General features: G+C 44.3%; 2 protein-coding genes across 4 annotated transcripts in view; one reads left to right on the plus strand and one right to left on the minus strand.

The window, feature by feature from the left end:
* LOC110499851 (protein O-mannosyl-transferase TMTC2-like) overlaps window positions 1-14,783 on the plus strand; it is an 83,984-nt gene extending 69,201 nt beyond the window's left edge. Inside the window, exons 9-12 of the mRNA XM_036945028.1 lie at window positions 3,445-3,526; window positions 6,488-6,602; window positions 8,572-8,635; window positions 13,244-14,783. Coding sequence (XP_036800923.1) covers window positions 3,445-3,526; window positions 6,488-6,602; window positions 8,572-8,635; window positions 13,244-13,426 — 444 coding nt within the window. The 3' untranslated portion in view covers window positions 13,427-14,783. The remainder of the gene's footprint in view (window positions 1-3,444; window positions 3,527-6,487; window positions 6,603-8,571; window positions 8,636-13,243) is intronic.
* A 5,865-nt stretch (window positions 14,784-20,648) lies between these two features.
* Window positions 20,649-24,969, minus strand: LOC118938832 (protein mono-ADP-ribosyltransferase PARP11-like). 3 transcript variants are annotated; one of them, XM_036945029.1, is made up of 8 exons: window positions 24,811-24,968; window positions 24,586-24,720; window positions 24,336-24,456; window positions 24,108-24,192; window positions 23,844-23,907; window positions 23,418-23,548; window positions 21,579-21,730; window positions 20,649-21,470 (listed from the first exon to the last, which is right to left on the minus strand). In XM_036945029.1, exons 2-8 carry the CDS (start codon window positions 24,718-24,720, stop codon window positions 21,172-21,174), a joined length of 987 nt encoding a protein of 328 aa, XP_036800924.1. In that variant the 5' UTR covers window positions 24,811-24,968; the 3' UTR covers window positions 20,649-21,171. The 3 variants fall into 3 exon arrangements, with proteins under 3 accessions (XP_036800924.1, XP_036800925.1, XP_036800926.1); XM_036945030.1 differs by lacking the exon at window positions 21,579-21,730 and having other exon boundaries at window positions 21,343-21,470; window positions 24,811-24,969; XM_036945031.1 differs by lacking the exon at window positions 20,649-21,470 and having other exon boundaries at window positions 21,499-21,730; window positions 23,422-23,548; window positions 24,811-24,969.
* Between the last annotated feature and the right edge of the window lie 721 nt (window positions 24,970-25,690).

A 25,690-nucleotide genomic window follows, 5' to 3' on the forward strand; every position in this document is an offset into this window, starting at 1 on the left:
ATAATTAGACCTAGGCCCGAGGGCTGATGAATAGTGAGTGAGTTTGGGCCTGGCCAGTTCATTCCATTGATTTCCCTGTCTGGGCCAGAGGAGCTGTGATCATTGTAGAAAGCCTGGAAGTTGATAGATCGAGACTGAGCTGCGTGTTGAGCAGACAGTGGCCCAGCTCTAAAGCCATTTTGGACTTGTTGAACCTTGATGGGTAAATTAATGCTTTTGTCTTTGGTGGCCTAAAGGAAAAAGACACCTAGGATAATGGTATGCAAACACAAGATGGGTTTTTTATGTTAGGCTAATTGCAGTTTTTTGAGATATTTGAGGTAAAATAGCAGAGAGACCAACTTCTGCCACTATAAACTTTGTTGATATGACAACCAAGGAGACAATGGATTGAGGAATAATTATTGTCTTATGGTACAAGCTTGGAAAAACAGACCTGTCAAACCATCATGCTCTCCACTGGGTGTGTGATTGTCTCAAGGTCACAGCCATAGGGAATGTCTTTATGGGGAGTCGTGTGTGTGTGTGTGTGTGTGTGTGTGTGTGTGTGTGTGTGTGTGTGTGTGTGTGTGTGTGAGAGACATTATTAAATGTGTGTGGTGTTATGAAGCTCACCAGCTAGGCCTGCTGGGTCCAGTATTTTCTTCCCAGACTTCTCCCCTACAGGTTTGGCTGTTTGTTCTGAGGTGCACTCTGCCCCCCAACCCCCTTCCATCCACCTCTCTCATTCACTCCCACAGTGTTTTGGGGAGAGAAAAACGTGCGTGACAACATGTGTTCACAGCTGACTTGGGTTAGTTAGGAGGACTTTATGGAGAGGAACCCTGTTAGAACCCACTGAACCAGTCCTGCTGAGCCCTTGTGAGGAGTTTGACCTTCTGTTCTTCCCCTTCCACAGCCTGAGGTAACTGAGGTACTAGGAATCTACAGGCGGCTTTGCTCTTCAGCGTACCACATCACCCATCCCATCTCTCCTTCTATCCTCCTCACTGATATCGGAGGGGTTACAGCTGCACCCCTAGGGGTCCGGTCTGGGCTGAGGAAGGGTCTCGCTCCCAAACTCACTAATTTCCCCTTTTCCTAATCTGATTTGAGTTCCATTCCCCCAAACCCCCACCCCCAGTCTCCCTGGGTTCAGACCCGAGTCACCCCAGCACAGCTGGACATCTGCTGGGTCCCCCAGGTCCCTACATCCGGGGCCCTGAGCCACGAGTGGCCCCTCATAACAGAGCCCTTCAACAACAGGAGATTAGGACACGACCAGACCCGGAACAATGGGCTGCCGGACAGGACTTAATGCAATTACCCCGCTTCCTTATTAAATCACTCAATCAGGGAGAGATTTTGGGCCGTCTTGCCACGGCGGACCTACGTATTGATAATGCAGCTAGCTCATAAGGAGTCAACCGACTCGGGGAAAGGGTCAAAGTGTCAAACTCAAGTCCCGCCTCACCCTGACGTGTACTACAGTACGTGACTTCACTGTTTCATTCATAAAGAGTCATGTACTTTAATGGGGTTAGTGAGGTTGTATAGATTTGTGGTTTGTTCTTTGTTCAGTTTGGCTTTGAACTCTTCGTTCACAGTAACCAGGTGTCTAGACTGAGTCTGCGTCAGAAATGCCACCATAATCCTGATATAGTGCACTACTTTTGACCAGGGCCTTTCTTTAGGACACAGCCAGACATGACCAGAAGAGCCCTATTCCACCCGGTAACCCCCAGTTCCTGTCTCAGATCATCTCCCTTGGACATACATCACAGGAGAGTGTTGTCGCCAGGCGGATGATTACACAGTGCAGAGTCCTGACGTGTCCTACCAAGAGCTAGGCACCACTCTCTGTTGGAGGGCCTCTCTCCCGTTGCTGGCGCTGATGTTATTTACGAGCTCTGTGGCTGGCTACACTCGGAGCCGGCGCTAACGCTAACCGCTAAAGCCCTCTGTGGCTGGCTACACTCGGAGTTGGCGCTAACACTACCCGTTAAAGCCCTCTGAAGCCGGCTACTCCCTCCCAATACAGGCTCGAATATGCTAGATAAGAGTGTCAGAGGAATAAAAAAACAACCTTATCAAGAACTTAGGATAAGACCCAGATGCAGACAGCTAGAGTCACAGATGTTTATTGACCCAAACAGGGGGCAGGCAAAAGACAGGTCAAAGGCAGGCAGAGGTCTGTAATCCAGGGCTGAGTCAATAAGGTACAGAATAGCAGGCAGGCTTGGGGTCAGGACAGGCAGAGGTTCGTAAATGGGTCAGAGTCAGGCAGGTACAGAACGTCAGCCAGGCTCGGGGTCAGGGCAGGCAGAATGGTCAGAACCGGGGAAACTAGGAAACAGAACTAGAAAGAGCAATGAGATGGGAAAACACGCTGGTGAGACCTGACAAGACAAGATGAACTGGCAACAGACAAACAGAAAACACAGGTATAAATACACAGGGGATAATGGGAAGAGATGGGTGGAGACAAGCACAAAGACAGGTGATACAAATGTGTGTGACAAACCTAGCATTGATGTACATTTAACGTTGCGCACCTCTCGCAATCCTACTAATGCGACACGGCCCAGTCCATTGAAGGACCACAGTATTGTGTTTAACAGTCCACCTTCTGAGACTGCGGCTGGGAAAGGAGCCAGGGAAAATATGGCATAAAGTCATCTGGACAATTAGTTGTCTTCATCTTTCATTTAGAGCGAACACGGGCATGAGAAATAGTTAATGAACCTAACCTAATATGCCCAGTCCACTTATTCTATGTAGAATGGCAAATCCATAGCCAATATGGAAGCAATCAGTGCTGAAGCGTGAACAACGGGGGGGGGGGGACACAGAGGCAGCGGTATCGCTTGCAGTTTGTTGCGAGGCTATAGTGCGATACACACTCTCTGACTGAGAAAAAGTGATAGTGTGACACACACACACACACACTCTGCTGCTGGGGGAAAATGGGGTTTGAAGCGTTCTCTATGGAGTACAGTTTCCTGGTTTACAGTTGAGGCCCTGCTACCACGTGTCAACTCATGCATGAAAGCGTAGGAAAATAATCCGTAGCAGATGCAGAGTAAACGCAGAGGATTGTTGTTGCCCTACAGGATATGCTGATTGTTTGAAACAACCTGGCACATCAGGGGCATCTGGAACGGTTGTTCAAATTTACTGCTGATTTCCCCGTACACATCTCGACTGAGAAATATTTGCTAAATCTCATTTACGAGGAGAGTGGGTGGTTTCTGGTTTCTCCTGCATGTTCAATCTTCTACCATATGGCAACTCACGTCTGTTTTGGGTTTTGAGTAAATCTAATTGCAGCCGCACAATTACGCCCGTGCCAGAAACAGGAACCACTGCGAGAGCTCGAACATCAGCTAAATCGCAATTAACGACTGAGGACAACTTGTAACTGATCTACAGTAGCTAATCAAACGTTCCTGTTTTGTCTCCTAGGGGCAGAAGACTGAGGCAGAGGGTTACTATCGAAGAGCCATTCAGCTGGACCCTTCCAAAGGAAACTGCTACATGCATTATGGTATGTACCAGAACTCATATGAAGTACCGCGCACATTGCTTCATTTGAGCCAGATCCTGCCGGAACAGGATCCGGCACCTCTCCGTTTTGGACTGATTTGTTCTGGAACCTATTTGCCTATCCGGTACCTCTCATGGCATGAAACATTTACTTTTTGTAATGTACTAATTTGAGTTGCTTCTTCGTCAATTCTACTGCCCCCCCCCTCCCAGTTCTACTGCCTGATATTCTAATAGTTGATTCGGGTTGCGCCGGCCTGAGTTTACAGTATGGATTATGCATCATTGTATCCTATGCTTGAGACCAACTCGTGGCTGTGTGAGATGTGTGCCTGTATCGCTCACAGAACTAGAATGAGATTCACTTTCTATGATCTCTCTCCCTCCCTCTGCTCTGATAGACATGAGCCTGCAACTCTCACCTCTCCAGCGTTGCACTTCATCATTGATTTCCTTATAGAATCATAGCCAGACGAAGGGTTCTGGAGGAGCTGCAGCACCCCTGATACATTGAAATACATTTGCCAACGTTATAGAATTACTGCTGTCTGTTCAGAAAGAATTGAAATCATTGAGAATAGCCTACTACACCATGAAAATGGCTATATTTTAGTCACAGAGGATCAATAGCGTCTTTAAAAACGTGCCTAGCTGTGGATTGTGTGTAGCCCAATAACAAGGCATAGCCTACAGTGCGGAACACGGCCAACCTGTCAGTAAACAGCATGCAGACAAGACATTGACTTTCACTATATTTCAAATACAATCGCAGGAAAACAGGTTGGAAAGAAAATGGCTCCTGCTGAAAAGAGAGGACTCTAATTTGTCTACTGTAGGCTAACAAAATATTGGATTAACTTCCAAATATTGTTTTACAAAGTAAAGCAAGAGAGATATGTCGGCTTCTGGTAGGAACGCATCGGCTATCACCGGTGAGAGAGCTGAGCATCGTTGGGTCAGTCGGTGACACTGGAAATCATTTTTAGGACTAGAGTCCTCCTCATATTACAGCCTACAATATGTCTCCACACACCTAGGCCTAGGCTATTGATGGATTCAACACAAAGTCCTTTTTATTTATCTCAGATTCTCAGTTTGTCAGTGTCAAAGTAGCCTGTCATTTCCATCATTTATGCAGCATTAAAAAATATTCAACCAAAGTCTCCAGTCATGTAAAATGACATAGAATTGCATGAAATGCGTTTCTAAAAGGACCCTAGACTATTAAAATGGACCCATTTGTGCAACTTCTGTATGCCACTATGCAAATGTGATGATATGCATTCAATGCTTTATTATAAAGGGGATATTTTCTCTCATGCGTTCCGTTACCTCAGAGCTCCCCAGGTCACCCCCTCTGGTGCTCACATTTTGTTCCGGCACCTACCGATTTACAAATTAAGCACTACACGCACACAAACAAACACACAAACACACACACACACACACATACCATTAAACTACTCCATGTAGGGACTTCCTACAGTAACAGTGTATTGTAGCTTGACCCCACCATAAGAACTTACCTCAGGCAGTTTGATAAAGACACCTTATCCACAGTACTCTACAGTACTCCCACATAGCACGTATAAAGTGTCCTGTAGCCACTTTTAAAGCCGCTCTAGTTAGCGAAAGAGATATGCCTGCCTTTAGTTTGGTTTGCATTTGGTATCAGGTTGTATGAGGTCATACATACAGTAGACCTAATCTCCACATACTTCGAGGAAACCGGATCGGACTACACCACCACCAATAAGGATGCTGCCTTTCACTGATTGAGGAGAAACGCTATAAGTCGGTTAGTCTGAGCGTGCTTCTGTAAATGCTGCCATTCATATCGGCTCTCCCTCTCTCCCTCCCTGTGTCTCTCTCTCTGTGTATCTCGGTCTCGAGTCTCGGGGTTGTGTTTGGGTCCTGGCGGGCCGTGTTGCTTTCTTTGGACAGAGTCATTTGCCCTCTCTCTGCGATCTCCTAGCCTCTTTTCAGAGGTTTATTTTTACTGGCCCCCAACACCTTATCGTAATCGGGCCGCTACAGCCATTCCTCCTCCACTGTGACTGGACTGACTCCAGTATGTTGTTGGTGAGACTGTATGAATGTGCTTACAGACTCTCTGAACTGTGGGACAGGGAGGGCGAGAGCTGACATGAGAGGTCAAGCCTCCTTTCCTGCCATTGTTCAGACTAACACATGCTCTGATGCAGGGAGCATGCATGTGTCACGCTACATGTGACCCGTAGCAACCCTCTGCATTCAAGTGATGGTTATTGCTGACTGACACCCAATGAGGTATGACATCCGAGACATAGGAAGACTATTTTTACAGATTCTAAAAACCCGTGAAAGAGGATACCTCACGTATGCAGACAAACACGCACACATGTTGGAACACGCACCCACACAAACACACACACTGATTTGTATGGGGAAACCTCTGCATAATACCTCCAACATAATATACCATCTGCGTCCCAGACATAGTAGTAATGTATTCCTCCTCAGCAGACTCCTGTTTAGGTAGAGCCAGTTGGTCCTGCTCCCAGGGGACATACATGAAACTCCTTCGACTCAGCTGGACTTCCACAAATCACTGAGCATGACAAAAACCCTCACTGTCTCTCTCTCCTCTTTTCCTCACTCTCTCCTTTCTGACCTTCTTTCTGTCCTTCTTGCTGCCCTGTCCCCTGAACCCATCTTTTTGCTTCCTATTTTCCTCTTTCTTTATTTCTCTCTTTCTCTTTCTTCCTTCCTTCCTTCCTTCCTTTCTTTCTTTCTTTCTTTCTTTCTTTCTTTCTTTCTTTCTTTCTTTCTTTCTTTCTTTCTTTCTTTCTTTCTTTCCCCTCGGTGTCTCACTGTCTCTCTCTCTTTCCCTTTTTTTGTCTCTCTCTCTCTCCCTCTCTCCCTCCCCTCTATCTCTTTCCATCTCTTTCTCGGTCTCTGTTTCTCTCTGTCTAATGGACAGGCCAGTTTCTGCTGGAGCAGTCTCGTCTGGCGGAGGCAGCCGAGATGGCAGAGAGAGCTGCAGATCTGGACAGCTCAGAGTTTGATGTGGTCTTCAGTGCCGCTCACATGCTCAGGTGGGTGTGACAGCGTATGAAAACGGTATTACAGTGTTTAAAGAGTGCCTGGTATTTTCGTAAATGCTGCCCAATCATACTTTAACGAGTATCAATCAAAATGTGTTTATAAAGCTGTTTTTACATCCACAGTTGTCACAAGGTGCTTGGCAGTAACCCGGCCTAGACTCCAAAGAGCAAGCAGAATTAGAAGCACAGTAGGCAGGAGCAACTCTCTGTAAATAAGAAACCTAGAGAGGTATCAGGCTCTGAGAGGAAGCCCAACCTCACTACAGTAAAATAACAGAAAATACCTTACTGCATTTCCTTACAAACTGTAGGTCTTCAGCACATGTAGAGTTTCTGTTGGATGTATTCAGATGTCTTAGTCGTGAAAATAGCAGAAGGTGTCTCTGAAGGTTAATTCCTCGGAGATAGAGAGTTGGTTGCCACGGCATTTCATCATTCACGACTCAATCAATATTGCATTGTGCCCGCTAACACACTCAAAGACACTTCAGGTCTGACGTCTAATAAGATAATGGCAGTTTGCATGGAAACGGTCCCTTTTAAGTCGTTTGTATGGTTCAACTGGTTTTATAGTTAATATACAACACATGGAAACAGCGGTTGTAGTTTTGATTCATGCTAGTGACTTTCAGTCCAGGGCTTGTAAAGAAACACAGGCATACCTCGGGAGAATTTGCCGTTCGGCTTGGCAAGTGTGAGCACAGACAGCACATACATTTTATACGTTTGAAATAGGGGACTGCAAATCCTCTCAACTCACTGCAACTGGAGGAAGTATCGGAAACGACGTCTCTTAATTCCTTTTTGCTCTTCATATCTGGAAAAGTAACTGAAGCTACAGCATCCTTCATCCAAAGTGTAGTGCTGCAGAGGATTTGAGAGTTATACGTCGACTGATCGGCAAGGAGAGTGCTGCTTGGCTGTGGAGAGTAAAAACGGAGAGACAAATCATCATATTCGGGCCCTCTTCGATATAAGCCTACTGCATCGAGGAAAAAACACCATGACATATTCACTCAACTAATCCTGTAATACGACACTCTTAGGGCTGTGCTGAGACATTCTGATGCAGACATGTCTTTGGGTGTATTAATGCTGGTCAAAATGCACCTCTTACTCTCTGTTCTGTACGGCAAATAAATAACTATTTGACACTTTGGATGCCACCAAATTATTGTCAACATCAAGCATTAGACTAGGAAAACGTACTTTGTTCTGAAACTCAGTGATCATCGGTCTTCATCCAGACCGTACAAGTGGTTTGCCATATCCTTGTACACCCCGTGGCTCTTCTTGACAGAGACCAATAGGGTAGCACCAAGTTTGGACCCGTGAAAATCAAAGTCAAAGTCCTTACCTGTTGCGTAGTGTCAGCGTTTCCTTCTCTTTGAAGAATTGTTCAAAGCCAAGCTCCAGATTCTCCCAGATGCAGTGGGAAACACCAGCGCCTTCGAAAAGTTGACAGATTTAAATGAAAGACGTTGTTGAATGGATGGAGAATGGATCTGAAGAGTCAGGCAGGAACTTGATATGAATGGAATGATGAAGCACTACTAGCTAGTATTCCCAAGGCAGACTTTCCTTAATGCAAAGTTAATAGAGATTTCCCTGAGTCATACACCTTATGAATATGTCTAGAAAGACTTCTGCCTTTATCTAATTAGCATTAACATACTAAGTACAGTTAGTATCAGAAATATATGCAGCATAGTGTTTCAGAGTCATTTGAGGGAGTATTTTTCAGCATCAAATTGCCCTCAGGATCTCAATACTTTATGGGAAATATTAGATTATAATGAAAGAATGCTTCTCTATCCAATACATAACTCCTTCTGCCGTCATGTCACGGTAATACTGTCAGACTCTGTGTAAGCCATGTGTAATGATGACCTCTATTGCCCTTCCTCCTCTTGCCATGCCTCCCTCCCTCATCTCTGTATTTCACTATCTCCCTCTCCAGACAGGCCAGTCTAAACAAGGCAGCAGAGCGGCATTATGAGCGCGCGGCAAACCTCAGACCAGACGTGAGTACCTTGGCCCAATGAGCCTTTCTTACTCAAACTGGTGGACATGCACACACACACATATACACACTCCACCATTACACACAATCAGCCCTAGTCCACCATGACTGCTCCATCAACGCCTCCCATTGTTTGTTAGAGCTGGAGAGCAGGATCTCTGATTCTATGGTTAGAGATGAAGGTAGAGCTCTCTCTCTGCAGCGCATCAATCAGTCCCTTCAAAGGGAGTGGATGCGTGGTGGAATGCTATGAGAGAGAGGGTAATATAGAGTCATAAGGACGTGTGTTTTAGACAGGAGTAGATGAGGTCTCCCCTGGTCATTTGCCACGCTCACTGACTTATGCGCCATTTTGAGTCACGAGAGTTAGCTTGGAGGCTGTTTGAAGTCTGGAGAGTTAGCTTGGAGGCTGTTTGGAGTCTGGAGAGTTAGCTTGGAGGCTGTTTGGAGTCTGGAGAGTTAGCTGGAGGCTGTTTGGAGTCTCATCGTTTGTCATTGTTTTATTTAACCCTTATTTTAAGTTGACTGAGAACACATTCTCATTTACAGCAACGACCTGGGGAATAGTTATGGGGGGGGAATAACCAATTGGAAGTCAATGGAGGGACTGGGTAGGCTGTGTTATTCGTTTACCAGCCATTTTGGAGGGAGTTTTCATAGGGGATTTAAGTTGATATCCTCAGACAGTAAAGCTTTGTAGAAATGGTAAGTGCAACAGCTGTCCTTGGCACACACTCTTTCAATTGTTTCCTATAAAATCATCTTGTCTGTATGTCAGTATGTCTGTGTGTCCTTCACAATCAGTTTGTCTGTAACAGAAGTTAGTCGGTATGTCCGTGTCTCGGTGTCCTTCACAACAGTTCCCAGTCAGACAGTTGTATTTATTATTCAGTGTAATTCACAGAAAGGCCAAGGTCCTCTAATCCACACTCTCCAACAAGTCAAGGGTTTACACTCAGTCATTATTCGGCAGTAAAGCCCCTCTTGTCTTTGACATTTCGCTGTGCCTGTCTGCTTAGCCAATGTCAAGTCCTCAAATATCAACTTAATCCAAAAGGGTTTCGGGTCATGAAAAATTCAACATCTGTGGCCAGACGTGCTGGGAAAGACAATTTGTCAAAGGAGTGTACCTTCGAGAGAAAAACCAAAAACTTCAGAGTGCACCAGAGGATGACGGACAGAGTTATCACACGTCCTAATTCCTAATGGGCCGTTAGGTTTGAATGCATTTGTGTTTCGTTTTCTCTGTTCCTTAAACTAGTCACAACCGCAAAGTTACTATCCCTAAACGCAGTACATACATTGTAGTTTCAAATAGAGTGTGATTAACGTGACAATGCCCATATACTATATTATCAGCTTTAGATTTGAATCTGTTATAACTTAAGTCTCTGTTCCACTGTTCCAGTCACCAGTTCAGTACATTTCCTCTGAGTAGAGAGTAGCCCTATGGAAAACGTATCAGAGTTGAATCGTGGAGCTCATGTCCATAACACTGTGTTAATATGCAGTTCAACCACCACCCACTGAGAAAGACCATACTGTGTGTTGGGGAAATGGTGGGCAGCTTTTGCTGGGTGAAACAGAGGTCAGTTGGACTCTGAGGGTGCCACAATGAAAGATCATTGTTGACCGTACACAGAGTGGTTACCATTTCTTGTTAGGCAGTTGATATTGGGTTTACTGAATTACTATGCGATGCAACACTGTTGAGTTCAGGCCACTTTCATTTCAATTCAGTTAGCTTTCTCCATCGTGCAAATCAAATTCCAAATTGAATGGAATTTAGATTGAAAATTATACTGTGGATATCCATTTTGAGGCAATGATATGTCCTGTGTGGCTCAGTTGGTAGAGCATGTTGTTTGCCAGCCAGGGTTGTGGGTTCAATTCCCACGGGGGACCAGTACGAAAAATGTATGCAGTCACTCTGGATAAGAGCGTCTGCTAAATTACGCAAATGTAAAAAATTATGTAATTGAGACTTGCCGAAATAACCAAGGTCAACAGCTACTGTCATCCTTGGGTAAAGGTTTTGTTTGGCTGTGTTTGGATCCGACCAGCCCCACCACATTATTCACCGCCTCAGCTTTAAGAGAGAGCGATCTCTGGCATGGGTTTCTGGCTCCAGTGAGTGTACACATGTAAACAGAAGACCCTGTAATGACTTTCTGGGGCGTCTCCTGTGTCTCACCCTGGGTGCTGTTTACAATGCTAGAGGACGTTAATCTATCTCCACCAGCCTCTGTCTGCTCAGCCTATAGAGAGCCATGGTGTCTCCTGACCTGGAGTAGGAAGTTAACAGCCAAAGCAGAGTTTGGTTTCTATTGGTTTCAGTGGACAGTTTTGGTTCCAAGTGTTCTTGATGTTGTGTCTGGGTTCTTTATGAAGCCCTGTCTGGAAAGGAATAGGGCAAAGACTAGTTAGTGCTACAGTACAGATGCCTTATTGGTCTTTGGAGTTGTTAAAGTATGCTCAAGAGAGTCAAACTTTGTACAAATAGAAAACTCACAGTAAAAGCTAACCAAACTTTAGTTGCATCTCAACTCCTTCAACCCTGACCCCACACTCGGGTTCACAGGCATGTGGAAATGTCCAGTCTGGAGGGTGCTGGAGAGCCAGAGGTGAGACTGGGATCTGGGTGTGTTTGCGGTGGCATACTGCAGGGCTCCAGAGCCCAGGCTAGAGATCCCTTCCCTCCATACTCAGTTACGACTCGGTGGTTTCACTTGGCCACATCAAAGGGCCATTTGATTAAATAGCACCCTTAAAAAGGCACCCTTAAAAACACAGATACATGTGCTCACTTTCACTAATGCACAAGCACTTACACACAGGTACGTGTTCATACACACACCTACACACACATGCGCGCATACACACAAGCACACTCAAACACACACATGCACGCATGCACACACACACACCGACTAGTGTATAAGTTCCTGGTGAGAACTGTAGCTCAAGACAAAATGAGTAACCTGCTCTGTTCCCATTAGCTTAGCTTAGTTGACGGCTGGAGAGACAGACTTTTATGGAACGATGAGCTTCAAGGCATATTGGCATAACCCTCTTTAACTCTGCGGAGAGAGACCAAAGTTGGAACGGAGTACAATTGAGCCGAATATCATATAATCTATCTGTGTTATGAGATTTCATACTGTGCCATGCAAGAAATCTCTGCATCCAGTAACATCCTCTCTGTCAAATAACCCTTCCTTCATACTGTATCTTCAACAACTTCTACTTTATGGGAAATATACTGCTCTGTACTCTTCACAACATGGCGTCCAGCCCAACACAGACATCAAAATCTGTACTACTAACTTTTTATTAATTCAGTTTCAAAGGTCATTGCACCACAGCTCCGTCAAGGTAAAAACTCTTTCTGAAATCAGACCAGCTACTGCGTGGTCAAATGGGATAATTTAATGGCCATTTAATTAACTCAGCTTCAAGTCAAGTTAACAAAGCCTCGCTTTTAATCCATAGCAAAAACCTGGCAGGTCTCCTGTAAAACGTCATGCATATGAGAATCTGCATTAAATAGAGGTCTTATGGGAGGGTGAATTTGAAAGAGTATGCCAGGAGTTGAATTCAAGGGCATGTACTGTCTGAGACTACCTGATCACTATACTGCATCTAGACCTATCCAGTAGGGTTATCACGAAGGAAAACACAAAGCAGATTCAACTATTTGGTCCTTTAAAAAAAAAATGACTGTATGTAACATTGTTAGCTATAGCTTAGAAAAGAAACATGATTCTGGGTGACAACATAAGGTTGCTTGTTTCCAACGTTACTGTTTTCCTCAAGACATTAAGTATGGCCAACTTTTGAAATATTTTGAAATATTTAAAAAAAAAAATATTTATTACCAAAAACACAAGGAAGGGGTAACATTAAAGTATTAGAACATGAAGGACAAACAATACAGCATCAAGACACTATCAAACATGTATCAGTCTTTCCGCAACAGAGCCATCCTTATGTGAGAGTGCGTGTGCATGATAGTGATATAAAATATATGTCATAGTTTCCTTTTTCATGAGCACAATCTTGTGAAACCCGAACCCTCCAAGATTCCCCCACAGTTCCCCAATCACATTCCAATTATAAAACAGGGGGGGGGGGGGGGGGGGGGGGGACAAAAAGGCAATTTCAGAATGTGGGGGAGATGTGCCCCCCGTCTCCAGTGAAAGTTGTACCCCTGGCTTCATGTTTTGTTTCCTTATCACGATACCGTTGAATTTAGTGATACTGGTACCGTGACAACCTTACCAACCAGACAAACCGTCTATACTGCATCTAGACCTATCCATCGTAGAAGAGAGCCTCCCACTCCTTAGGGACTTTGCTAACATCATTATAAATGTTAACCCGGCATGACATAAACACTTGGCATTTGAGCAAACTCCGGAAACCACAAACATCAACAAGAGTTTGACCCCACCAGCCATTAACCACATTCTTTTGAGCAACAGCAATATCTTTCTAAAGACTTCATTTTGTCAGAGCATCACCTAATCCACAGTGTAACACACAAACATTAATCAAGTCCCTCTCCCTTTCCTCTCTCCCTCATTTCCTCGCTCTCCCTCTTTCCCAGTACCCGGCGGCCTTGATGAATCTGGGCGCCATCCTCCACCTGAATGGGCGGCTGCCTGAGGCGGAGACCAACTACCTGCGGGCGCTGCAGCTCAAGCCTGATGACGTCATCACCCAGTCCAACCTGCGCAAGTTGTGGAACATCATGGAGAGGCAGGGTCTGAGGACCACGCAGGGGCCTTGAACCCTCAAAGACACAGGAAACCAGGAAATTGCCCCAAGTGAGGTCCCCTTAATAGGAGTGAAGGACCTAAAAAGAGGCGGGAAACCCCAGGAATGGAGCAAATAGAGACCAGGGGATTGGTGTGCCTCAGGGATGAATACCGAGGCCAACCCAATCTGTTTGAGATCAGTAGTCTCATTGGAACGGTAGTAAGGGAAGGCCTGAGGGTTTCTAGGGTCGATATGACGACCTGAGCTGGGTCGAAGCACAGTCGAGTCACATCAGGATGGGAGAGGTTAGCTACACAAGTCAACACAGCAAGGATGACAACCCTTGGCTACTCAGAGGCAGTTTTACTGAGGTCACAGTGCAGGGACTGGGATAGTCCTCATTAGACAACAAAAAACATTCCTAAGACGAAAGCTGAGGGGTTACGTGATGACTCGTATCTCTGGGCCCATTTTTATTTATTTACTTTAATTTAAAATTCTCCCTCCGAGACCTGTGTGTATTCCGAAATAACTTAATTTGAGTTAGGATGTGACTACGGAACAGAAGTCATAATTCTACTCCATTTGATGATATCATGAGGGTTTTGGGGGCCAAACATTGTACATGCTGTTGATGCACGATAAACAAGTTGGCCTGAATATTTGCGTTACATACAGTATAGTACGGTCTGGGTTTAATGCTGATTGCACATAAAGTTGCCCTGCGCTTATCACGACAGTGATAAATTCAAGAAAAATTTCCAGTCAAAACCATAGAGTCCAATAAGACAAAACTACAACTTATTCCATCAAGGATGCCAACATATCCAAGGCACAACATTTATTCACGCCCAACAGTAGCTATTTTTAGACTGTGCTAAAGGTGTACATTGTCTTATGTATCAGGATATCCAGCAGACAAGTTCTTCCTGATGCATGTTATCTATTTTCATGTAATATAATTAAGAGGTTTTATTTCATTTCATCAGAAGATTATTAACTTATTGATTTGCGTTTACTGTCTGTGTCAGCACCAACACTGTGCCCACACACACACACACACACACACACACACACACACACACACACACACACACACACACACACACACACACACACACACACACACAGGTTGATCTAATTCTACAGAAAAAACAAGTGGAGTTCTTAAGCAATTTGTCCCTGCTCAGGGATATCAGGTGGTGTGCTACTGTCAACCAATCTCTGCTAGCAGTGGAAGAGTTTACTAATTGATGGTAAGAGTTCTTTAAAAAAAATATGGTTGTGTTTGTTTAAAAGATGGGGGATTTGTAGATTTCTGTCCTGTTCATTATTATATAATTCATGTTCCCTGTATTCCATAATAAAAAAACACCTTCGGACCTTGAGTGGGTTAATTCATTGTGGCATCATCAGATTTTGTCTAGAGATTTAACATTTCACATCTACATTTTATAGAAAGGACACCCATTTCACATCTACATTTTATAGAAAGGACACCCATTTCACATCTACATTTTATAGAAAGGACACCCATTTCACATCTACATTTTATAGAAAGGACACCCATTTCACATCTACATTTTATAGAAAGGACACACATTTCACATCTACATTTTATAGAAAGGACACCCATTTCACATCTACATTTGAGTTGGTCCCAATAGATACTGGAATTCTGTCTAAAATAGTTACAATCTTCTGACTTCAGAGGGAGGGGAATCTTGTGAATAATTTAGTAATACATCTCTCTATCTACACTTCTCTTGACTACTCTTAGTTTCCATGGAGACCTCTTGACAGAGAGGAGAGAGTTAGGGTTGAGTAGAGATGATTCCTATCTCATCCATTTTAGAGAACATCCTCTGGTGTGTTAGTTTGAGAGTATACATGCAGCTCTTCAAAATATGACAATATGTTGACCAACACACACACATGCAACTCTGAACACAGAAAGTAGACAAATCCATGTGAAAGCAAACTATTGATGAGGACTACTTTTTGGGGGGCAATCCCCATTTCTGCCAGGGCTTGAGCTAGTGACGAATCAGACAAAGATCAAAAGGGGATTATGATAAAGTGCCTGACTCTGAACACACCAGGGTGTAAATATTTAACAGGGTATGACTGAGTCAGGAGACACTGTCATTAGGAGTGGTAGAGTCAGACTGACAGACACTGTCATTAGGAGTGGTAGAGTCAGACTGAGAGACACTGACTGCCATTAGGAGTGATACAGTTGGACTGAGAGACACTGTCATTAGGAGTGGTAGAGTCAGACTGAGAGACACTGTCATTCGGAGTGGTAGAGTCAGACTGAGAGACACTGTCATTAGGAGTGGTAGAGTCAGACTGAGAGACACTGTCATTAGGAGTGGTAGAGTCAGACTGAGAGACACTGTCATTAGGAGTGGTAGAGTCAGACTGAGAGACACTGTCATTCGGAGTGGTAGAGTCAGACTGAGAGACACTGACTGCCATTAGGAGTGGTAGAGTCAGACTGAGAGACACTGTCATTAGGAGTGATACAGTTGGACTGAGAGACACTGTCATTAGTACTGGTAGAGTCAGACTGAGAGACACTGTCATTAGGAGTGGTAGAGTCAGACTGAGAGACACTGTCATTCGGAGTGGTAGAGTCAGACTGAGACACTGTCATTAGGAGTGATACAGTTGAACTGAGAGACACTGTCATTAGGAGTGATAGAGTCAGACTGAGAGACACCGACTGTCATTAGGAGTGGTAGAGTCAGACTGAGAGACTGCCATTAGGAGTGATACAGTTGGACTGAGAGACACTGACTGTCATTAGGAGTGATACAGTTGGACTGAGAGACTGCCATTAGGAGTGATACAGTTGGACTGAGAGACTGCCATTAGGAGTGATACAGTTGGACTGAGAGACTGCCATTAGGAGTGATACAGTTGGAATGAGAGACTGCCATTAGGAGTGATACAGTTGGACTGAGAGACTGCCATTAGGAGTGATACAGTTGGACTGAGAGACTGCCATTAGGAGTGATACAGTTGGACTGAGAGACTGTCATTAGGAGTGATACAGTTGGACTGAGAGACTGCCATTAGGAGTGATACAGTTGGACTGAGAGACTGCCATTAGGAGTGATACAGTTGGACTGAGAGACTGCCATTAGGAGTGATACTGTTGGACTGAGAGAATGCCATTAGGAGTGATACAGTTGGACTGAGAGTCTGCCATTAGGAGTGATACAGTTGGACTGAGAGACTGCCATTAGGAGTGATACAGTTGGACTGAGAGACTGCCATTAGGAGTGATACAGTTGGACTGGGAGACTGCCATTAGGAGTGATACAGTTGGACTGAGAGACTGCCATTAGGAGTGATACAGTTGGACTGAGAGACACTGTCATTAGGAGTGGTAGAGTCAGACTGAGAGACACTGTCATTCGGAGTGGTAGAGTCAGACTGAGAGACACTGTCATTAGGAGTGGTAGAGTCAGACTGAGAGACACTGTCATTAGGAGTGGTAGAGTCAGACTGAGAGACACTGTCATTAGGAGTGGTAGAGTCAGACTGAGAGACACTGTCATTCGGAGTGGTAGAGTCAGACTGAGAGACACTGACTGCCATTAGGAGTGGTAGAGTCAGACTGAGAGACACTGTCATTAGGAGTGATACAGTTGGACTGAGAGACACTGTCATTAGTAGTGGTAGAGTCAGACTGAGAGACACTGTCATTAGGAGTGGTAGAGTCAGACTGAGAGACACTGTCATTCGGAGTGGTAGAGTCAGACTGAGACACTGTCATTAGGAGTGATACAGTTGAACTGAGAGACACTGTCATTAGGAGTGATAGAGTCAGACTGAGAGACACCGACTGTCATTAGGAGTGGTAGAGTCAGACTGAGAGACTGCCATTAGGAGTGATACAGTTGGACTGAGAGACACTGACTGTCATTAGGAGTGATACAGTTGGACTGAGAGACTGCCATTAGGAGTGATACAGTTGGACTGAGAGACTGCCATTAGGAGTGATACAGTTGGACTGAGAGACTGCCATTAGGAGTGATACAGTTGGAATGAGAGACTGCCATTAGGAGTGATACAGTTGGACTGAGAGACTGCCATTAGGAGTGATACAGTTGGACTGAGAGACTGCCATTAGGAGTGATACAGTTGGACTGAGAGACTGTCATTAGGAGTGATACAGTTGGACTGAGAGACTGCCATTAGGAGTGATACAGTTGGACTGAGAGACTGCCATTAGGAGTGATACAGTTGGACTGAGAGACTGCCATTAGGAGTGATACTGTTGGACTGAGAGAATGCCATTAGGAGTGATACAGTTGGACTGAGAGACTGCCATTAGGAGTGATACAGTTGGACTGAGAGACTGCCATTAGGAGTGATACAGTTGGACTGGGAGACTGCCATTAGGAGTGATACAGTTGGACTGAGAGACTGCCATTAGGAGTGATACAGTTGGACTGAGAGACTGCCATTAGGAGTGATACAGTTGGACTGAGAGACTGCCATTAGGAGTGATACAGTTGGACTGAGAGACTGCCATTAGGAGTGATACAGTTGGACTGAGAGACTGCCATTAGGAGTGATACAGTTGGAATGAGAGACTGTCATTAGGAGTGATACAGTTGGACTGAGAGACTGCCATTAGGAGTGATACAGTTGGACTGAGAGACTGCCATTAGGAGTGATACAGTTGGACTGAGAGACTGCCATTAGGAGTGATACAGTTGGACTGAGAGACTGCCATTAGGAGTGATACAGTTGGAATGAGAGACTGTCATTAGGAGTGATACAGTTGGACTGAGAGACTGCCATTAGGAGTGATACAGTTGGACTGAGAGTCTGCCATTAGGAGTGATACAGTTGGAATGAGAGACTGCCATTAGGAGTGATACAGTTGGACTGAGAGACTGCCATTAGGAGTGATACAGTTGGACTGAGAGACTGCCATTAGGAGTGATACAGTTGGACTGAGAGTCTGCCATTAGGAGTGATACAGTTGGACTGAGAGACTGCCATTAGGAGTGATACAGTTGGACTGAGAGACTGCCATTAGGAGTGATACAGTTGGAATGAGAGACTGCCATTAGGAGTGATACAGTTGGACTGAGAGACTGCCATTAGGAGTGATACAGTTGGACTGAGAGTCTGCCATTAGGAGTGATACAGTTGGAATGAGAGACTGCCATTAGGAGTGATACAGTTGGACTGAGAGACTGCCATTAGGAGTGATACAGTTGGACTGAGAGACTGCCATTAGGAGTGATACAGTTGGACTGAGAGTCTGCCATTAGGAGTGATACAGTTGGACTGAGAGACTGCCATTAGGAGTGATACAGTTGGACTGAGAGACTGCCATTAGGAGTGATACAGTTGGAATGAGAGACTGTCATTAGGAGTGATACAGTTGGACTGAGAGACTGCCATTAGGAGTGATACAGTTGGAATGAGAGACTGCCATTAGGAGTGATACAGTTGGACTGAGAGACTGCCATTAGGAGTGATACAGTTGGACTGAGAGTCTGCCATTAGGAGTGATACAGTTGGAATGAGAGACTGCCATTAGGAGTGATACAGTTGGAATGAGAGTCTGCCATTAGGAGTGATACAGTTGGACTGAGAGACTGCCATTAGGAGTGATACAGTTGGACTGAGAGTCTGCCATTAGGAGTGATACAGTTGGACTGAGAGACTGCCATTAGGAGTGATACAGTTGGACTGAGAGTCTGCCATTAGGAGTGATACAGTTGGTCTGAGAGTCTGTCATTAGGAGTGATACAGTTGGACTGAGAGACTGCCATTAGGAGTGATACAGTTGGACTGAGAGACTGCCATTAGGAGTGATACAGTTGGAATGAGAGACTGTCATTAGGAGTGATACAGTTGGACTGAGAGACTGCCATTAGGAGTGATACAGTTGGAATGAGAGACTGCCATTAGGAGTGATACAGTTGGAATGAGAGACTGCCATTAGGAGTGATACAGTTGGACTGAGAGTCTGCCATTAGGAGTGGTACAGTTGGACTGAGAGACTGCCATTAGGAGTGATACAGTTGGACTGAGAGACTGCCATTAGGAGTGATAGGGTAGGTACATGGAATAAAGGAACATTACATATTTATTATCTATTGTGCAACATCATACCTTTGAAGGAGCGAAGGATCTCCACTGAGGATTAGCATTGTGGCTTCGTCCAACTTGAACAACTTGAACTGGGAAATGTAAGGTAACGGAGCTATAGCCCTTCTTTTCCATGGGAAAAGGTTTAGCTAAAGTTCAAGACTGAAAGGCAATATGGGTAGAAAGTGGAGGAGGCCAAGAAAAAACAAACAAGAGCTGAAAAAAAGTCATCAAAATGTCAGAGATACAGCTAGTAGCCCAAATATATATATCACACACACAAAATAGTGTCTTCAATGTGATAAACTATTCAGAGTAACATGAAAGTGTCTCCCGACCCCTGTAGAGAGAGGAAATAGAGTGGTCTAGTTCTCTCAGTGTGGCTCCATCTCAATGTGAATCTGTGTTTCCCAGGTTACGTGAGTTCAGCTTTGATGCACTCTCTTCCTCCTTTCCGTGTGGCTGACCTCACTATGTGAGAACGGGAGGAGCCATTTCCAGTCCAACAACAGCACTTCAAACACAGCAGCAAAAACGGTCTGGTAATGTAGAAATGAGGATCCTGTTCAAGGTGAATTTCATGTTGAATGCCATGTTGCATCGACACTGATAATAAGACTCCTCAGATTAGGTTTACTCTGTGTCCGGGAAACCCTCAGTCCTGGACTGAAAAGCATCTTCAATGGAAACTCTCCATTTATTGAGGTTTTTAGTCCAGGACAAGGTTTATCTGGGTCTGGGAAACCTGCCCCGATTGTTTTAGGAACTGCAAACTCAAACCCTTTCAGAAGAGGTTGTATTTCAGATGTTTCTATACTTCCATGCTTGTTCCAATGAGAACCTAAACAGTTTAGGACAGAGGTATCCTAACATTTACTAAATTCATTTTTGTGTGATATTTGTTTATATGTAGCTTGTTGTGATGAAATGCAAGGCTTGATTTGGTTTAAATGGTGTGCATACTGTTTAAGTGAACATTTGGCCTGACAAGGAAATGGTTTGAACTCAAATAAATGTTGTGGTTTAGTCACAGTGAAAACTTATCATTTACAAAACGCTGAAGTGATTTCATGGACCAATTCAGAGCAAAATATGCAAAATAAAAACAAAACAAAAAATTCAATGGATTTTGAAGTTTTAATTCCATTCCAGTACAGCGGAGTGACTGCCCTGGGTTGACAGAAATCGAGCATTTTAGCATCTCATCTTCAAACATGGAAAGGGGCCTACAGGTGCGCATCAAGGTCAACAGCGACCTCTACTGCCAGTGCTCTGAAAATAATTTTTTTACTAGGCCACAACCTTTCCTACTGTAGGCTAACTAGTCTGGCTAACACCTAACTTTCAAAATCCTCCTGCTTCAGAGTCTGGAATGGCTCTTTCATGTTGTCGGCACAATGCGTTGATAATGAAGGGGGCTGTGTTGACTCGTTGGTTCTCCTCCTGGTCTTTCTCACTCAAACACCCACAGCCCCTGAGCGCCGCCCTATTCCGACACCACCGCAATAGCCTGTTACACAATCCATCGTAATAGAAATGATTTCCATTGAGAATGGACCACTGTTTAAAATAACAGTATTCCAATGACAGGCTGACAGTTCATATTGCACATGGCAACTCAGTGTAGGTCACTCGGTCTCCATCTTTATTTCAATAGTACTGAATTAAGTACTCTGGATATATCTGATTGGGATCAAATATGACAAAAATTCTGGGATATATGACATTGTCCACACAACTGTCATGGAAGTTGATAGCACTTTTGTCATCAGGCTTGAGGTAATCTGTCTTTCCCAGTGTAGTTTTCCCAACTATCACCTTGCACAGAAACATTGTTTTGGTCTTTTGGCTACTGAAGCCTTGTGGTGCCTCACCAAACAGAGGTACTGGATCAGTGTTCCATGGACTGTACGTATCTGCATATGAGGCAAATTTTGCAAAGTAGGTACCTACATAAAAGGAAGAAGAGGGGTAATAATGGGGTTACTGTACCAGAGAGATTATACCTGCTGTCATACATACTATATTAATGTATAGCCTGTTTCATCATCACTTACCTTTTCCAAGAATATGGCCGTTGATACCAGCTAACCTGTTGTCAAAATTGTATGTACAAATAGAGTGTACGTTGCTGACTTTTGTTCCATGAAACAGCTTCTCCTCCTTGACCTCTGTAACACCTTGAATCCTTCCCAACTGAATCTTTTTCCTTTAAAAAGACAATCACCATGGTTGTAAAAAAGGCCTCCCTGCTCCTCTCCTCTCCACATAACTCCCCTCACAGTCCCTTCAGTTTCCCTTCAGGCCCATTAGTTTGGCTGCTCAGCCTACCTAAATTATCCCTCACCCATCATAGAACTGACATTTTCAACCAATATGAGCGCTTGGAAATGAGCATCTGGACACTGCACCCGCCCACTCAGGTCAGAGTATTATCGTAGTCCGAAGGGAGAAGACGCATGTTTCTGACAACTTTTAGTTGTCCACAGTAACAGGAATGCCTGAATGCTGTGTGTGTATCGAAATGCAGGGGGTTTTACATGCTGTGTAATTTAAATGTTTTTATTTAACCTTTTAACTAGGCAAGTCAGTTAAGAACAAATTCTTATTTACATTGACAGCCTACCCCGGCCAAACACTAACTCGGGTCGCCCTATGGAACTCCCAATCCCGGCCAATTGTGATACAGCTAGGAATCAAACCAAGGTCTGTAGTGACGCCTCTAGCACTGAGATGCAGTGCCTTAGACCGCTGTGCCACTCGGGAGCCCCAAAAATAATGGTTAATTACCATTAATTACTTACTGTTACTTTGATAGCTTTCAGACATATGTTCTACTGTGTGGCTGTTACTATTCTGTAATGTTCAAGTTGCCAATACTGCTTTGCCTATTGTTTATCATATGTAGTATTATTCCGTACAGACAAAAGTGTTATTGCATTGGTTGCACAAGTACTTTTGCAGAAGTGGTTTAATTGTTGTTTTGGTAAACAGTCTTTTGCTACCACAGCATTTTCCATAGTGGCTTCAACATCATGTTCTAACCGGACAGCACTATAGAGGACAGAACCAAACCAATCAGTTAGAAGTATATCGCGGGTGAGGGCATTCACAGCCGACCGCTCAGACAGGTGAGGGCATTCACAGCCGACCGCTCAGACAGGTGAGGGCATTCACAGCCAACCGCTCAGACAGGTGAGGGCATTCACAGCCGACCGCTCAGACAGGTGAGGGCATTCACAGCCGACCGCTCAGACGGGTGAGGGCATTCACAGCCGACCGCTCAGACAGGTGAGGGCATTCACAGCCGACCGCTCAGACGGGTGAGGGCATTCACAGCCGACCACTCAGACAGATGAGGGCATTCACAGCCAACCGCTCAGACTGGTGAGGGCATTCACAGCCGACCGCTCAGACCAGTGAGGGCATTCACAGCCGACCGCTCAGACGGGTGAGGGCATTCACAGCCGACCGCTCAGACAGGTGAGGGCATTCACAGCCGACCGCTCAGACGGGTGAGGGCATTCACAGCCGACCGCTCAGACGGGTGAGGGCATTCACAGCCGACCGCTCAGACAGGTGAGGGCATTCACAGCCGACCGCTCAGACGGGTGAGGGCATTCACAGCCGACCGCTCAGACGGGTGAGGGCATACCAGCCAACCGTTTTCACGTGGTCCTTCTAGACGGATTTAGTGACCAACAGTTTTTTACATGGTCCGTCATTTCTCCGGATTTAGTGACCGATAGTTTTTACAATGGTGAATATAATATCAATAGTGATAGAATACCACCAAATTACATAGGAAATGTATACTGTACTACATCCATCTATTTCTGGAGAAATTATAATAATATTATGATGCTGATGATGATGTAAATTAGAATTCCTCTTACCTACAGTAAAACTCCCAGAGGTCCAGGTTCTGTATTCTACAGATGGATTTGATGCGTCTGTCTAGTTCCCCATCCTTTAAGCAGCCTGACACATAATCATATTCAGCTGTGTCTCTCTTCAGACAGAACACCTATGGGTTAATGATGGAAATGAAATCATACTCAGATTACAAACAAAATCAGGATAAATGATAAGTAAACAAGCATGTTATATTATTGCAGAATAATGGACTACGGTTTGAATATATACTAGATACTACTTGTAACGTCTGATGTGATTGAGTTAGCAACAACTTGCCCTTTAGATGATCTGATTTTGCACTGGACATATATTCCTTTGTGTTCCCAAATAAATAAAAAAGAGATGACAAAAACTGAGATGTGGTACATTTGTTTTCGTTTTCTAACTTTATTTTTTATCTGCACCTGATAGGGGTATTTGGGGTCCACCGCTTCCCAGTGTGTGGGCACTGGACTAACACAAGAGCATCTAAACGAGAAACAGAATACACAACGTTATGTTAAAAGAAACCAAGCCACCAGTGAGTTGGTTTCACTTTCATTTCTCAGTAAGTCAGAGTATGTGTTGCCTAAAGGTGGAGCAATACATTTCAGAGACATGTTTGATCTGGATCAATTCCATAACGTATTGAACCCCAGTGATCACAAGTGACAAATCTAAAGTCTCACCTTCCACTATTCCCAGTGTTGTGAGTGTTGTTGGATCGTTTGATTGGCGTCTGCTTCCTTGTTTTGATGTCAGTCAGAACCATCTCTGGAAATCAAATAGTCAGTGCTATCAGTTCACAACATAAATAGTCAGTGCTATCAGTTCACAACATAAAACTTTTGATGTGAAAATAAATACTGTATGATATTATTGTGGATGCGGGTTGATAGAAGGAATCAAGTAAATACCAGCGAAATCCAGCTTGTTGATGCCTCTGGATGTGGATATCTGTAACACTCCTTTTGGATTTCTTGTGTAATACCTTTCAATGTCCTGACTGGTCAGAGAGTTTCTTTCCATTTGATCATTCTGACAGAAAAAGACAATTTATAAGACAAAGCAAAGTCTCAAACATGTAAGAGATGGACCACTGGGCACAGACGTCAAGTCAAAGTCGTAGTGGGAGATGAACTCTAGACTGACAAAAGAGACAGCTACCTCAAACATGTGCCACGTTCCCCTCGTGTCCAGGTAGAACCAATGCCATGGATTTGTTTTGTAATCTGTCGTAACAGGCATGTCTGAGATGTCCATGTCCTCAACTTCCGAACTGCTTTCTGATTGAGCCCACATCTACATCAGGACAGCAAACCCACACATCTTATTTACTGAAACACCACTTCAATTTGGCTTGATAAAATACTAGGGAAAATGTTACTTTACCTTCTCCTGAGGTTTTGTTTTGTAGTAAAGGTGAATGGTACTGTAGCTATCCAAGATTCGCCTGCCACTCCTGACCTGGTTCAGCACTGCTTGAACATGCTGTAGTAAAAACACCAGTCAAACCACACCCTCTTAAAGGAGGACGTCCTTGTCTGAAAGTCTGGTGTATGACGCTCACCTGTGGATTCAAATAAATCAGCTTTTTGGATGGAACGTCTGAGTCACCTATAGTTGACGTCAGACTTGTTTTGCATACACAGTTGAAGTCGAAGGTTTACATACACCTTAGCCAAATACATTTAAACTTAGTTTCGCAATTCCTGACATTTAAAAATCCCTGTTTTAGGTCAGTTAGGATCACCACTTTTATTTTAAGAATGTGAAATGTCAGAATAATAGAATGATTTATTTCAGCTTTTATTTCTTTCATCACATTCCCAGTGGGTCAGAAGTTTGCATACACTCAATTAGTATTTGGTAGCATTGCCTTTAAATTGTTTAACTTGGGTCAAACGTTTTGGGTAGCCTTCCACAAGCTTCCCACAATAAACTGGGTGAATTTTGGCCCATTCCTCCTGACAGAGCTGGTGTAACGGAGTCAGGTTTGTAGGCCTCCTTGCTTGCACAAACGTTTTCAGTTCTGCCCACACATTTTCTATAGGATTGAGGTCAGGGCTTTTTAATGGCTACTCCAATACTTGACTTTGTTGTCCTTAAGCCATTTTGACACAACTTTGGAAGTATGCTTGGGGTCAATGTCCATTTGGAAGACCCATTTGCGACCAAGCTTTAACTTCCTGACTGATATCTTGAGATGTTGCTTCAATATATGACGGCTGCGTGGGCCCATGGTGTTTATACTGGCGTACTATTGTTTGTA

This window comes from Oncorhynchus mykiss, chromosome 15 (genome assembly GCF_013265735.2).
Source record: "Oncorhynchus mykiss isolate Arlee chromosome 15, USDA_OmykA_1.1, whole genome shotgun sequence".
NCBI classification, from domain to species: Eukaryota; Metazoa; Chordata; class Actinopteri; order Salmoniformes; family Salmonidae; genus Oncorhynchus; species Oncorhynchus mykiss.